This window comes from Poeciliopsis prolifica, unplaced genomic scaffold (assembly GCF_027474105.1).
Source record: "Poeciliopsis prolifica strain line A6 unplaced genomic scaffold, Auburn_PproV2 SCAFFOLD036, whole genome shotgun sequence".
NCBI lineage: Eukaryota > Metazoa > Chordata > Actinopteri > Cyprinodontiformes > Poeciliidae > Poeciliopsis > Poeciliopsis prolifica.
Window position 1 is genome coordinate 4750486 of NW_026562411.1, and position 13071 is coordinate 4763556.

The window sequence follows — 13071 nt, forward strand, 5'->3', positions numbered from 1 at the left end:
CATTAGTTTAATGAAACTGTTATAATTCTTATTCACACTGACTAATCAAGTTTCACTTTAAGATGAAAATCTTTTATTTCTAAATTAGAGGTTGCTCTATGTTGTTTATCACTCCAAACCAATTTGAAAATATCTTGTAATTCTTCAGTTTAATGCTAATAAGAATGCAGTTTGTTTATCTGAATAAAGACAGATATGGCTTCTCTGAGTTGAAGCACATTCATTAAACTGTGCTACAAAAACCTGATCAATTGAATGTTTCTTACAATTCGCTACAGTTTCAAAATCTCACAATTAACTTCACAGAAAACACAATGTAGAGATATATTTTTTTCTATAACGTAATTCTCTCAAACAACTAATTGTTTTGAAATTATTGTAAGAGTCTAAGCTTATTTCTTTGAACTTCAGTTCAAAGCATAAAACAAAAGAGAAGAATTCATTAAACATTGCTTCCTCAGACTGAACATCAATTTGAGCCGCATAACTCTGGTGAAAGATGCACTGAAGGCAAACAGGGACCAATCAGTGCTGTCAGCAGGGGGTGAGGCTGGAGCAGCAGAGGACAGTGTTGTCTTTAGTTTGGCAATAATGTCCTGTGAAGTTTAATCACATTGATTTTACAGTTATAATATTAATGTCACATAAAAAGCTGTGAGTAGTGAAATCAGAGGTAGCAACAAAACAATCTGTGCCGCTCACCTTCCTTTCTTTCCTATGTGGAACATTAGATTATTGAAAACAGACACAAATGACAATAAATGAAACAAATAATTATTCTGTTTATTCAGCGATGTTTTGTCTGTCAGTAAAGGTGTAATGAAAACCAACCAACATTAAACATGACACTTATTGGTGGTACGTTCCAGTAACAACATCTGCAATTAAAATGCATACAAATAAGATCTAATCATCCTAATCCAGTAGAAAATCTACATGTTCTACATCATTTATTTCCACTGTTTTTATTTTTCAAAGCTGAATAACATTTTGAGTTTCTCAGTTTGAGGTTGAGGAAAAAATTGGAACCTTCTGCATAAGTGGGTATGAGAAGAGGAGTGGGATTACATCACAGGAAGTTCATCCAGCAAACAGGAAACTGACTTCAGTCTTACAGGATGAAATAAACAGGGGAACAAACCCAGACCAGAACATTTTCTGCACACCTGTCTATCTTCTGTTCTTTTTTTCTTTTATTTGCTAATTACGGTAGTTTCGGCCCAAATCTTCCCTCGAATCAGAACAAACTTGTAGTTCGTTATAAAATACATTCTAGTAGAGAAAAACATTCAGAAAAAACAGAATTGAAGACACATGGAAGAAAAAACTGCTGTTTACAGTCTGAAGCTCAGTAAATCCAAGTTTTTCCTTTGTTATTCCATCATCAAATAATAATACGCTATTGTGGTCTCTGCTGAAAAGTATTGATATATTAAAGTACTTAAAACAAAACTGGCAGAAAGCAGAAGCTCTCTATGTCTTGGAGAGAAGTTTGTCTTCAATTAACTTGATTGCTTGGTCATTTTGTGAACATTTCAGTAATCCTTTTGCAGTCTCATGGTAAAAAACATGGACATAAAACACATTTTTCAGCACTTCAGAGGTGTCACATCCTGCAGTGGAATAGTCCAGGTCTCTGGTGTGATGCATCAGAACCAGAATGAACAGTTTACCAGATGATGAGACTGGAAAACAAAATAAATACATAGTGATTATCATGTAGAGCTGAGTTCATCAAATGGAAATAAACTTCTCTCTCAGTTTAAATCTGGAAATGTGAACTGGAGCAAACTAAATCCTGGCCTTCAACACTAGTCTGAACCAAGAAGTGGATCATGGATCATAAACGTTCTGGTTTTACAAGTCAAAATGAAATGAAACAACAATTTTCACTTTAATTATCACTTATTTTTGATAACTTAGATTAACTAAAAACTTACAAAATCAAAAGTCCAACAATTCATTATCCTGATTGAATTAAACCTTTTACTCTTTTGACCTATAAGTTTAGTTCTGATATGAAATGAAACATATTTATCAAAACATATGGAAATAATTCAAAAGGAGGATAAAATAGGAAAAAAAAGATTTTTATTAAAGATTAAAATACTGAAACTTATTTATATCCTTCTGAATAATACATAAATTTTTAGGCCTTACAGTAATCAGACCCTTATCATTGTTGACCAGGTTTTTGCATGATTTCTGGAAGACCCTCATGTTTTGTGTATTTGCCTATTTTGATCAAAAGGGTGAATTGAAATTTTTATAAATGAGCATAAAATGTTCAGAAACACTTTATTTGACGGGTTGTGAATAAGACTGTCATGACACCGTCATAAACATGACATAACACCTGTCCTGAACATGAGTAAGTCATAAAGTGTCTTTCAGTAAATCATGACAATTAAAGTTGACATTATTCAAAATGTCTTTGTTATGACAATTTGTCATTAATCAACAAATTATGATTTGACATACATTTGTTATAAATGTATTACTGATTAAACTATAAAAATTATTTAGCTTGATGTTATTAAAGCTAAAGTTTAATCACAACCCGTCAAATAAAGTGTTACCAAAAATTCTTCTAATAATTTAAATGTCAGTTGTTATTGGTGAACAAATATGAAGCCCTGATTTGTTTATACTAACCAGATTGTTGTGCAAGAAGTTCTAGCATTACATGCAGTCAAAGGCAACACAGTGATGAAAATCTATGAAAGCTGCATTTTTGTTGTTTTTCTTTTACTATGGGGATGTAGAAAACACAGCAGGCCCATTTTATTTATCCTTTAAGTGCAAAACATAATGTGACAAATCAAACTATCTGGCTGGAACCAGATGCTGGTAATGGTAAAATGAATTAGAAGTTGCAAATGATTATTACCTCCTTCTTTTTCCATGGCAGACTTTACTTCTGATTCATAACTGCTACTGACTGGACAGAAGACAATGATGATGCTGCAGTTCCTCCTGGTTGTTTCTTCCAAATGCACTGATGACTTTAAGTTGTTCTTCAATTGTTTCATTATGGCAGCATCAGCACCAAAAGTATCACTGGTAAGAGTACAGTGGACCTTCACCACTGGAGTTGGAATAAACCATCCTCTGCTGCTAGCTGAAAAAGTTGGATAATAGTTGACATTAATATCTGCCAAACTTTCACATATTACAAAATGTGTAAAAATGGAAGATGGACTTACTGGGTTGATTTGATTTCTCAGGTTTGTTTAGAGTTGTTAGTTTATCTTGTAATTAAAAGTAACAGAAATAAAAACAAACCATAAATATTATGATTAAATTCTTGGCAACACATCTGTTTATGATTGACACTAAAGTCAGTTTCAGACAAGTTCAGTCATTTACAGTGAAAGAAAAAAGGATAAATAATCTCATTATGAATGTATAATTTAAATAATATTCTTTCAAAAATGGTTACAATTTTTTAATAAAAGAGCATATTCTATTAGATTATATAGTTTGTATTCATAGAATTGCTTCCACAGACCTGTCAGATAAGAAAAAGCACCACTCACACGACTCCGTAGTGAAGAGTTATTGGTCTCATATTCTGGTATTTGAAAAAAATAAAGAAAGTTTCTTTCAGAGCTGCAGCAGAAACTGAAACTAAACATAATGTGGGATCCAATAATAACAAGCATGTTGTCGCCAGTGCAACACAAACTTATCATGACTCAATAAGTACTGGAATGAATCTATAATACTCAGAATAACTATCAGCATCTGTAACACAAGGTACTGTGTGACATCACCATGTTTATAATCATGTATGTAAGAAAATAAAATATATAAGTTAACTTATGTTTGCAACAGTTACCAAAATAAAACTTTGTTGACTTACCCAAGTTGTTCACCATTGCAGATGATGTTTCTGCAGAGAGAGCAGGTAGTTCTAACTTAGTTTTTACATAAACAATGTTTTAGCTTTCATGTAGCTAAACTTTGGATTTAAAATTTGATCAAAGGCAAAAAACGAACCCGCAGTCGCCCCTTCTGGCTTGTTGTCCTACACACAGAAGAAACATCCAGAAAAAAACATGTAAGAATAAAGCTATACATTGAATGTTGATGATTCAATTGAATGTAGATTATTTGCTGGGCAAAGATGGCCTGACACAGGAAAGGCCATCTTTAGAATAGGACTGTGGTATTATTAGCAAAGAAGAAAAAAAAACTATATGTCTTTTTTTTATTTTTAGACAGTCAAGTGTATGAGTTTTAACTGAATGTAGCATAAAAGCATCAGAAGAAATTTATCCTAAAATCTTCACAGAATTTATGTGGATTAAATGCTTAATGAGCTAAATTTGGAAAACAAGCTGATTTTTTTTCTCACTGTGTGTGAGGACATTTGGCTTGGAGTTGTTTAATTATTACTAATAACATGAATAATTCTGATCCAGAGATCTCATTTAGTCCCCTCTCATTCCCCATTATCACTGTAGATAAACTTTAATGTTCTCACACTTTTGAGTTTAGAGGTAGTTGAGAGTCACCTCTGCTTTTTAAAATTGTGTATCCAATTATAGCTTTGCTCTCTAAGTCCTGTACATAAACATTGCATCCATTCAATACATCTTTTCAGCTGCAAAAGGACTGAATGGTAAGTTTTTAGAAGACACTCATGTACCTTCACACCACAACCTCCATCATAAGAACAATATGTTCACATTCAATATTAGTGAGAAGTAATTCTGGGCACCCAATCCATTTGTTTTTCATATTTTATTGCTCTGGTAACACTTGACCAACACTTGACACTGAACTTAAATCTTTATTCGCTTCCTACTTTTTAAGAAGAAAAATTTTATCTGATATTTTATGTATAATATCCTTCTAACTACAACTAGATCTGACTGAATTTCATCTCCTAATATTTGTGTCAGTTATCTTCTTCATGCAAGTTCTAATCAAAATATTTAGATTTTCTTGTTGACAGAAAAGTCTCTGTCGGCAATTCCACACTGGTTTAGCCCCTTTGATGGAAAAAACAAATTGTAATAGACAGACAGGAGCTCTACACAGGCAACAGAAGATAAACTGTAAAAACTTTGTGTTCAGCTCTACATACATAGATCTATGAACTCTGATGTTTAAAATCACCTGCTCTGCACAGAGAAAATTCTGACTAAAGAAAGCTGACTAGTCATCTTAGCTTATGTTAGATATTTTTTAACATTATCATTTTGTTGTTACTTTAGTTTATATTCAGTCTAAAGTATTATTGTGATTTTAGTATAAACTGACCTGGAGGTTACGACTGTCTTCATGCGAGATAGTAAAACTTTATGGTTCTCAGACCCTAAAGTTTTCTCTGGTGTTTATCTACCCGGTCTTAGGTGACAGTTTGACCCAGAGCTGAACTGGGCTCAGATTGTAAATTAGATATCACACCTGGAACTGAGTTGTTGGTCTGTTTGTGTTAAATGTTTTACGACCTCTGTTGTTTGATGCTTTGACAATAAAGAGGGAGCTCACGTGAAAGCAGATCAGAACTCTCTTTTGACCAGCCCGGAGGAGCTGTTGATCGGGATTTCTCCTTCTGCAGAAGCCTGACCATATTTAATTCATATACGTTGTCTGTGGTTATTTTATTGTAGGTTCAAGGAAAATACCTAACAGCTTACCTTAGAAATATTAAAGGAGAACTCAATGTTGAATCCACCCATCTTATTAGTCCAGCTAGAAACACTGTGTCTTACAGGAAAACTGTCTTTACAGTTGGGACATTGCATCTCTTTGCTGGTAACTTTAGCCTGAAGAGACAAGAGAGAAACTTTTCACTGTGAAGTTATATTACATACTATTGATATACAAAAGTCAAACAAGGTGATAGTGTGACGGTCTTGAGCTGCTTTGATTGTTGAGAACCTGTTGGACTTTCTGCAATTATTGTAACCATATTGTAACCTACCTGAAACTCCTGCAGGACCTTTGGGTTTTGTAGGACATTCGTGCTCGAACCACACAGTTGAATTAAAACAATTCCTGACAAAATTCCTCAACAAATATTTAAAACGATTGTTGCCAGTTTAAAAAAAATGTTTGATAGCACTTGTTGCTGTCAGGGGCAACACTGTCAGTTAATTGTTCAATTAAGTATCTTGTCCTTTCTTTTCTCAGTAAATTAAATCATTATTTGAAGACCTTTTCAACTTATATTTTCTCTTCCTAAAGTTAAACTTTGTTTGAAGAACTGAAATACTATTGTATTACTAAATTGTATTATAAATAAATAAATAAATCAATGGAAATGTTCTTACATCTCATAAAGATCTATGTCGTCTTAGGTTTTATCTTACCTTGTTTGTCCAGTCTAACTTTTCCTTGAAATCATCATGCAGGTCATCTTCATTGTCCTGGTGCAGACCAATATTAAGTTTATAGTGGTCATTTATCTCCTTACAGAACGTGACAGAAGGAGCAAACTCTGCTTTACAGGTTGGGCATTTCATCAACTTCTCAGCCTATAAATCAAGAGAGACCATTGGTGTTAAAAACAAAAAATTATTATTTTATTGACATTTTCATCATTTCACCTCACAGACTCAAACATTTTACAAACAGAAACTTTTCAAAAATCGGATCTTTATCATTTTTGCACATCACAGAAAACTTGCCTTCCACCCTCTAATAACAAATAAGTCACAAGAAACCTTACCCATGATCCTGTGGGTCCTGTTCCTGACTCATTGTTTTGCTTTTTCTTTTTGTTTTCTGGCTCAGATATATCCATAGAAGTGTTGTTATCTATGAAGACAGGTGATTGGATGTTCAGGTACACAGAACAGACTTCATATTCGTTTAATTGTGACATTGATGTAAATTTCAAACTGTCATGGTTCATGTTTTCATGGATCTTTCCAAAGGTGAACACACCAAGAGTTTTTTCAACAGATAGTATTTTGTTTGATGATTTTTGATATTGACAAGGTCATTAATAATGACTATAATTTGGTAATTTGATTTCCCAAACTAATTCACAATTATATTTGGTAAAATGCTTAATTAAAGTAATTAAACTTTGTTTCTTCAGGTTTTTTTCCCTTGTTTATCATATTCCTTGTAACCAATGAGATTCAACCTAAGTGTAAACTGATGAAATTATACTTTTTGGTTATTAAAAGTTTACTGTCCTGGAATAAATAACTCGCTCCATTTTAGTTGACTTAATTAGCATTTTCACCAAACATGACATCACCACCCAATCATGTCAATGTCCTGACTGTCATCTTAAATTTTTATTAAATAAAACTATTTTAGGAGGTTAGTAAAACATTATTGTAATTTCATTTTACAAAAATGAGAATCAATCAGATTTGCTTGAAGGTTTGAACAGATTTGGCCTCAGATTTCATATGGAAATTTATAAATTTGTGGGTCAGAGTTTCATCCAAAGTCTCTCTGCCATGTAGTGGAGGACTGTCATGGACTATAATAAGTCATAATAAGTTGAGTTCAGGTTTATCTGATAGTAGTTCTTGCTTGTATTGTTACTGATTAGAAAAATGATTGTCTGACTGTCTGAAAGTGTTGCTGGAGTCTCCTAACCAGATCTCTGGCTCTCTCCATGCAAGTAGCAACAGCTCTAAAGCAGGGAAATGGAAGAGTAAATAAAATCTAGAGGAAACACACTGGTCTGATCAGAGGCTCACCAGGAGGTGTGTTTTTAGCTTGGTTGATCAGGAAAGGAAATAGAATTAAGTAAATAGTAACTTAATAGATTGTGTAATTCTGAGTTGTTCGTCTTTTCTTAAGCAGAGATTACAAGAATGAAATTGTATGAAATGTGAGATCAATTTAACTAAAGAAAACCGGGTATATGCTCCCCACAGAGATCTTAATACAGACATAGAGAAACAACAGCTGATGAAAATATTACCTGAAGAGCTCATGCTGTTCTGATCCAGTATTTCCGCGTTTTGCTGCTCTGCAGCCTCGCTGAGGATAAATAAGTCTTGGTAGAAATCCCTCCCATTATGACGTGATCACGTGACTTACAGTAAACGCCGCAGCTTCTGCTAAAGAGCAATTTTTACTTTCACTTTCAGTTTTGCAGGCTCGGTGTGTCCATGCAGATTACTGGCTCAATCTGTAAAAACTGCTCACTCACTTTCAAAAGGATATTTGCAGACTTTTGATGAGTCACCTCAAAGGTTCTCTGAACTCACTTTGTTAAATTGGTTCTTATGGTCAATGTCCCAAATTAAATGAAAAAATAAATGGAAAACTAGTTTCTCAATCATGTATTTTAAAGTTGTTTCAGGGTAAAGCTGGATGCATGTTGATTGTTAGATGTTGTAGAAAATAAAGATGTTTTGATTACTTGTTTAGGGTGTTTATTTTCAAAACATTTTTTAAAATGCCTTTATGAATTAATTTGTCAAACATTTATTATAAGACATATTTTAAGCAGAAGGTGTTATAAAGTGCCTCCATCTACTCATTGTTCTTTTTTTGTGAGTCGTTTGCTCATTCAGTAATTGATCCGTCACCAGAACTATGCTATGTGACTTCCTTAGTACACAAGTCCTTGGTATTTTGACACATATTGAAGAAATATCATAGAATTTGGTAATCAAGGGAAAATAAATACCACAGATCAATGTAATATTTTAGTTAGTTGCAAGCAGAAAAGGATTGAAAACATCAGTTTCTGTGTAAGTCATTCTGTAACGTGTTTCACTTAAGGAATTGAGTGACTTAATTTTTCAAAACTACTCAAATTTATTGCGTGGCTCTAAATAAAAAGTTTCTTCTCAAGCATCTAACCCTGTGGTACTTCATGAGTAACTCTGGTAAGAGAGGGAAATATGTTACTGTTAAAAATGGAGTGCAAAACAGTAAGACAAAGATGATTTAAACCAGCGTGATAATGTTTAATGAATCCCTACAATCAGTTCAACGAATGAATGAATAAAAGAAAGAAAAAAGAGAGGAGGAAAGAAAAGGACAAGGAAATGAAAAAAAAGAAAGAAGATAAGAAGTGAAGAAGGAAAGAAGGAAAAAGAAAGGCTTGCAGTCAGAAAAAGGAGATTTCACAAGTCACATGATCAATCTAAGAGGGGAGAGGCTACTTATATGGAGGGATGGATGCTTCTGGTTTCATTTTGCACCACAGAACTAACTGTGGGATGTTTTGAGGACCAAAAACAGCTCATTCATTTATTGTTCACTTTCACTGTCTTCAGCCTGTAACTTTCTTTTGTGTTGAGTAAAACATTTTGCAGAGCTACACTGTTAAATCATCTTGGTAAGTAAAAACCTCATATCTGTGATTGAAGCAAATGTTTGAGAGAAGTTAAATGAAATGCTGAACATGACTGCATTACTGTTTGTCTTTGCAGAAGATCAACAATGGCATCTCAATGTAAGTAAATAAAATGGGTTTCTGAATTTTTTCAATTGCTTTTGAATAATTATAATTTATGTTTTCATGCAGTGCTGGAAAAACCCTGGAGGGAACTACGCTGGGGGTGAGTTCACTGTGAGACTTTTTAAACTGATAAATATGAATCTGTTTGTCTCTCATTCTGCTAAAATCTAAAAGCAAAGACAATACAGCAACAGAAAGTACAAGAAGAGATAAATTGCTGCTGATCAGTCAGGGGAGAGGAGACTGCTCAGAGTGGAAGATCCTGCAGGATTGTGATAAGAAGTTTTACCAAAGTAACAATAAATAAACACAAACTGAAGAGAGAAACTGGATCAGATCAAGAAGCTGAATCTGGAACAAAGATGTGTTCTGTGTAATAAATATTCATCATTGAGTGACAATTCAAGCAAGAAAATATAGACAATAATTTGATGGTAGTGAAGCAGTAACTAATAAAAGTGTTGTATAACTCTACAAAACTTGATCCTGAGCCATCTTTAAATGCCATAAAAGCGACCAGAGGTTATCAGAGAGTGGAGATAGCCTGTCAGTGTGATTAGTGTCAGAGTTCAGGCCGAAGCTTTCATTTTTATTAACACTGTTGTTAGAAACAGAACAAAATATTAAAAGCATATGAAAATAAGATTCTTTTTTAATAAACATAAGTACAAACCATGTTCAGTTGCATTTCTGAATAAAACGGCTCAGTGCAAACATAATCCCTCTGTACAATGACCTAAATAACTGAATGCACTTTTCTGAATCAACCATTTTATCCATGTATCCACTTTATGTTCTCAGAGAGAAGCAGGAGGACCTTCAGTATGTGAAGGAGTACAAACCTTTAATTGACGGCATCAAGCATCTTCGAGTCCTCATGTTTGGACACGTTGGAGCTGGAAAATCCAGTTTCATCAACTCAGTCAGTAACGTCCTCCGAGGCCGAATGTCCATTCCTGCTTTGGCCAGTGCGACCACCTCCGACAGAAGCTTCACCATAAAAGTAACGAGCTAAGATGTTTCTCTCCACAACAGGAGCATGACTGCATCACCTTGTAATATAACCTCAATTAAATCTTGATTTAATTCATTTTTAAATAGTAATTTAGCCTTCTGAGAATTCATCAGCTGTTTGCCATGAATTTTGACCACTGCTATGTGAATAATGAATATGGATTATCTTTTAGAAAGCTGATATCAAACAACTAGCCCTGATGCAGATTTGCTCTTTACTTTTTCCGTTTCCAGCAGGAATTGTGTTACATGTTTTTTCTCTGTGTTTCAGTATGAAACTCATAAAATCCAGATCGGACGAGGAACTTCAAAGACATTTTTTCCTCTGGTTTTCAACGACGTCATGGGTCTGGAGGACGGTAAAGACAGCGGGATCCAGGCTAGCGACATCAAGCTGGCAATGAGAGGACACGTACGGGAGGGTCACAAGGTGAAAGGACAAGTTCCCACTGCTGGGACCAGTTAGATACTGGTTAGAACAACTGGAGCAGCAGGGTTTCATTTCAAGTTGTTAACAGTAACAAAAATTTCAACAAACTACAGATGATCAGACCAGTTATTCTCAATGCTGGATTTTCAAGAAAGTCTGAGCAACAGCTTGTCAACCTTTATAGTAAAATTACTAGAAATTGCCACTGTTGCTCCTGCACAACAGTTATGTGAACTATAATGGAAACCTCTTTACCTGTTTTGATGACAAAGATGTTTATCACTAACCTTAACCCTAACCCTGAAAATCAGGGCATTTTGGGTAAATACAATTAAGAGCAACACACGAGACTAGCGCCTGTTGGGCAAAAGAGAACATGTTCTTTACAACATGTTTTTATGTTTACATGTTGTAAAGAAGGAAGGGTATTGATTTGAACGCTTCCTCCACAAAATCTCCAAATTAAGTCAGATGTCCCCTCTGCTTGATGAAGCAGTAGATCTGCTGAAAAACATGGCTGACAAAGGAGTCCTTCTGGTGTATTTCAGCTGATTCTCCTGCTTCTTGAACATTAGATTACGTAACAGGTGCTGCTCCCCTCTCAGATTTTGTGAGATTTACAAATATCTGAAGGACATTAATTAATCAGAAAATTTATATTTTTTGTCTTATTTTTAAAGATACTTACTGTTTCTCTTTTTTACAGTTTAACCCATTAGGCCCACTGACTAAAGAGGATTTTGGCTACAACCCAAACCCCTCACTTAATGACAAGGTTCATGTCCTGGTCTGTGTGATGTCTGCCAACGCGCCACAGATTAATGCTTCAGTTCTGGAGAAGATGAGGAAAGTCAGAGAAACAGCCAGTGAACTGGGTGAGTTTATAGAGAATCATATTATTTAGACAAACAACAGGAGGAAAATCCAAAGTGAGTTCCATCAAAGTCATTGTGAATTAATCAGAAGGCATCTTGATCACCACTACGGTTCATTTCTGCTTTGATAAATTGACTCTTGGTAAAGTCATATAAATGCAGAAAGACTTAGAAATACTTTAAAAGACCTGTTTTGGTTTTGATTATTTTTCCTTACTAGTCTGGCATGTTGACCCATGATGGATGGTTGTCTCCATGGATATCTCCATGGATGATGTTTCTATGACTCCCTCAGCATCTGTTTCTGTCTCTGCAGGAATTCCTCAGATGGCCATGATGACCCACATCGATGCTGCCTGTGGGGAAATAGAGAAAGACGTGAAGAATGTATACAGAAGCAAACACTTGCAAAAAAAGGTGAGTTTCAGACATTTGTCAGGAGATTTTGAACAACTAACTATAAGCTGTAACTGTAACAGTTTGTTTTTGCATTCAGATGAAAGACTTCAGTGCAGCAGTGGGAATCCCTATGAACTGCATCTTCCCTGTGAAGAACTACAGTGACGAAATTGACATAAAAAACGACGTTGACATCCTGATCTTGAGTGCCCTGAGGAAAATGATCGACTTCGGAGACGACTTCATTGAGAAAAATCTAAACTCATGTTAACAGTTTACATGTTCTGAAATTTCCAAAGCGGGTTTGTAGGGGATTAAAGTTGAGAAAAGAAGAATAAAAGGAAATGGCATGCTGAAAACTATCTCTTGAATAATTAACATTCAGAATAACTTGTGTTTACCTGAATGTGATGTTTGTTCTGCTTGATCATATCATGCAAAACATTAGTCAAAATATGAATAGTTTTGGAAGAACTTGTTCTACAAAAGTAAATTCTAATTACAATGGGAATGCTAGATTGCAACACACTGCACAGAGCTGCCTTGTTTAACAGAACATTTTATGGTTCTGTAAAACCATAAAATCATAAAATGGTTCTCAAACATCTGAGGATATTTGTGATAATCTGAGGATTGTTTGGCAGAAATACCTGTATTGTGATCAAATATATTTTAATGTGGTTTAGGTTTCTCATTTTCCTGTTTACTGTTGTCATTGTCCTAAATAAAAAAATGGAGAAAAAAGCAGATTCGAGTTGCCATCATTTCTACAAATTTGTATCTGGTAGAGAATAAAAAAGTAAATTTAAACAGGTTGATGGTTAAAAATAACTATTAGAGAACAAAACACATTTAAATTGGGATAAAAAACATTACTTTTGGTTTCAATAATATGTTGTAAAATATTCACATTTTCAGTTTTAATATATTTAACTAGTAAAGCCCCTGAGAAT

The 13071-nt window shown here is 34.3% G+C and overlaps 1 protein-coding gene and 1 long non-coding RNA gene across 3 annotated transcripts; one reads left to right on the plus strand and one right to left on the minus strand.

Annotated features, from left to right (window-relative positions):
* Nucleotides 1–762: 762 nt before the first annotated feature.
* Nucleotides 763–7952, minus strand: LOC129374608 (uncharacterized). Of its 2 annotated transcripts, XR_008607525.1 has the most exons (9): nucleotides 7907–7952; nucleotides 6686–6774; nucleotides 6327–6491; nucleotides 5652–5780; nucleotides 4003–4030; nucleotides 3512–3895; nucleotides 3207–3251; nucleotides 2891–3121; nucleotides 763–1685 (listed from the first exon to the last, which is right to left on the minus strand). It is a non-coding gene; the product is annotated as an uncharacterized LOC129374608 (long non-coding RNA). The 2 variants fall into 2 exon arrangements; XR_008607524.1 differs by having other exon boundaries at nucleotides 4003–5780.
* Nucleotides 7953–9157: 1205 nt separating this feature from the next.
* On the plus strand, nucleotides 9158–12838 carry LOC129374520 (interferon-induced protein 44-like). Its single transcript, XM_055052975.1, has 8 exons — nucleotides 9158–9277; nucleotides 9372–9394; nucleotides 9467–9500; nucleotides 10202–10403; nucleotides 10686–10844; nucleotides 11551–11719; nucleotides 12036–12136; nucleotides 12216–12838. The coding sequence occupies exons 2-8, from the start codon at nucleotides 9382–9384 to the stop codon at nucleotides 12387–12389; spliced, it is 852 nt and encodes a 283-aa protein (XP_054908950.1). The 5' UTR covers nucleotides 9158–9277; nucleotides 9372–9381; the 3' UTR covers nucleotides 12390–12838.
* The last annotated feature ends 233 nt before the right edge of the window (nucleotides 12839–13071 follow it).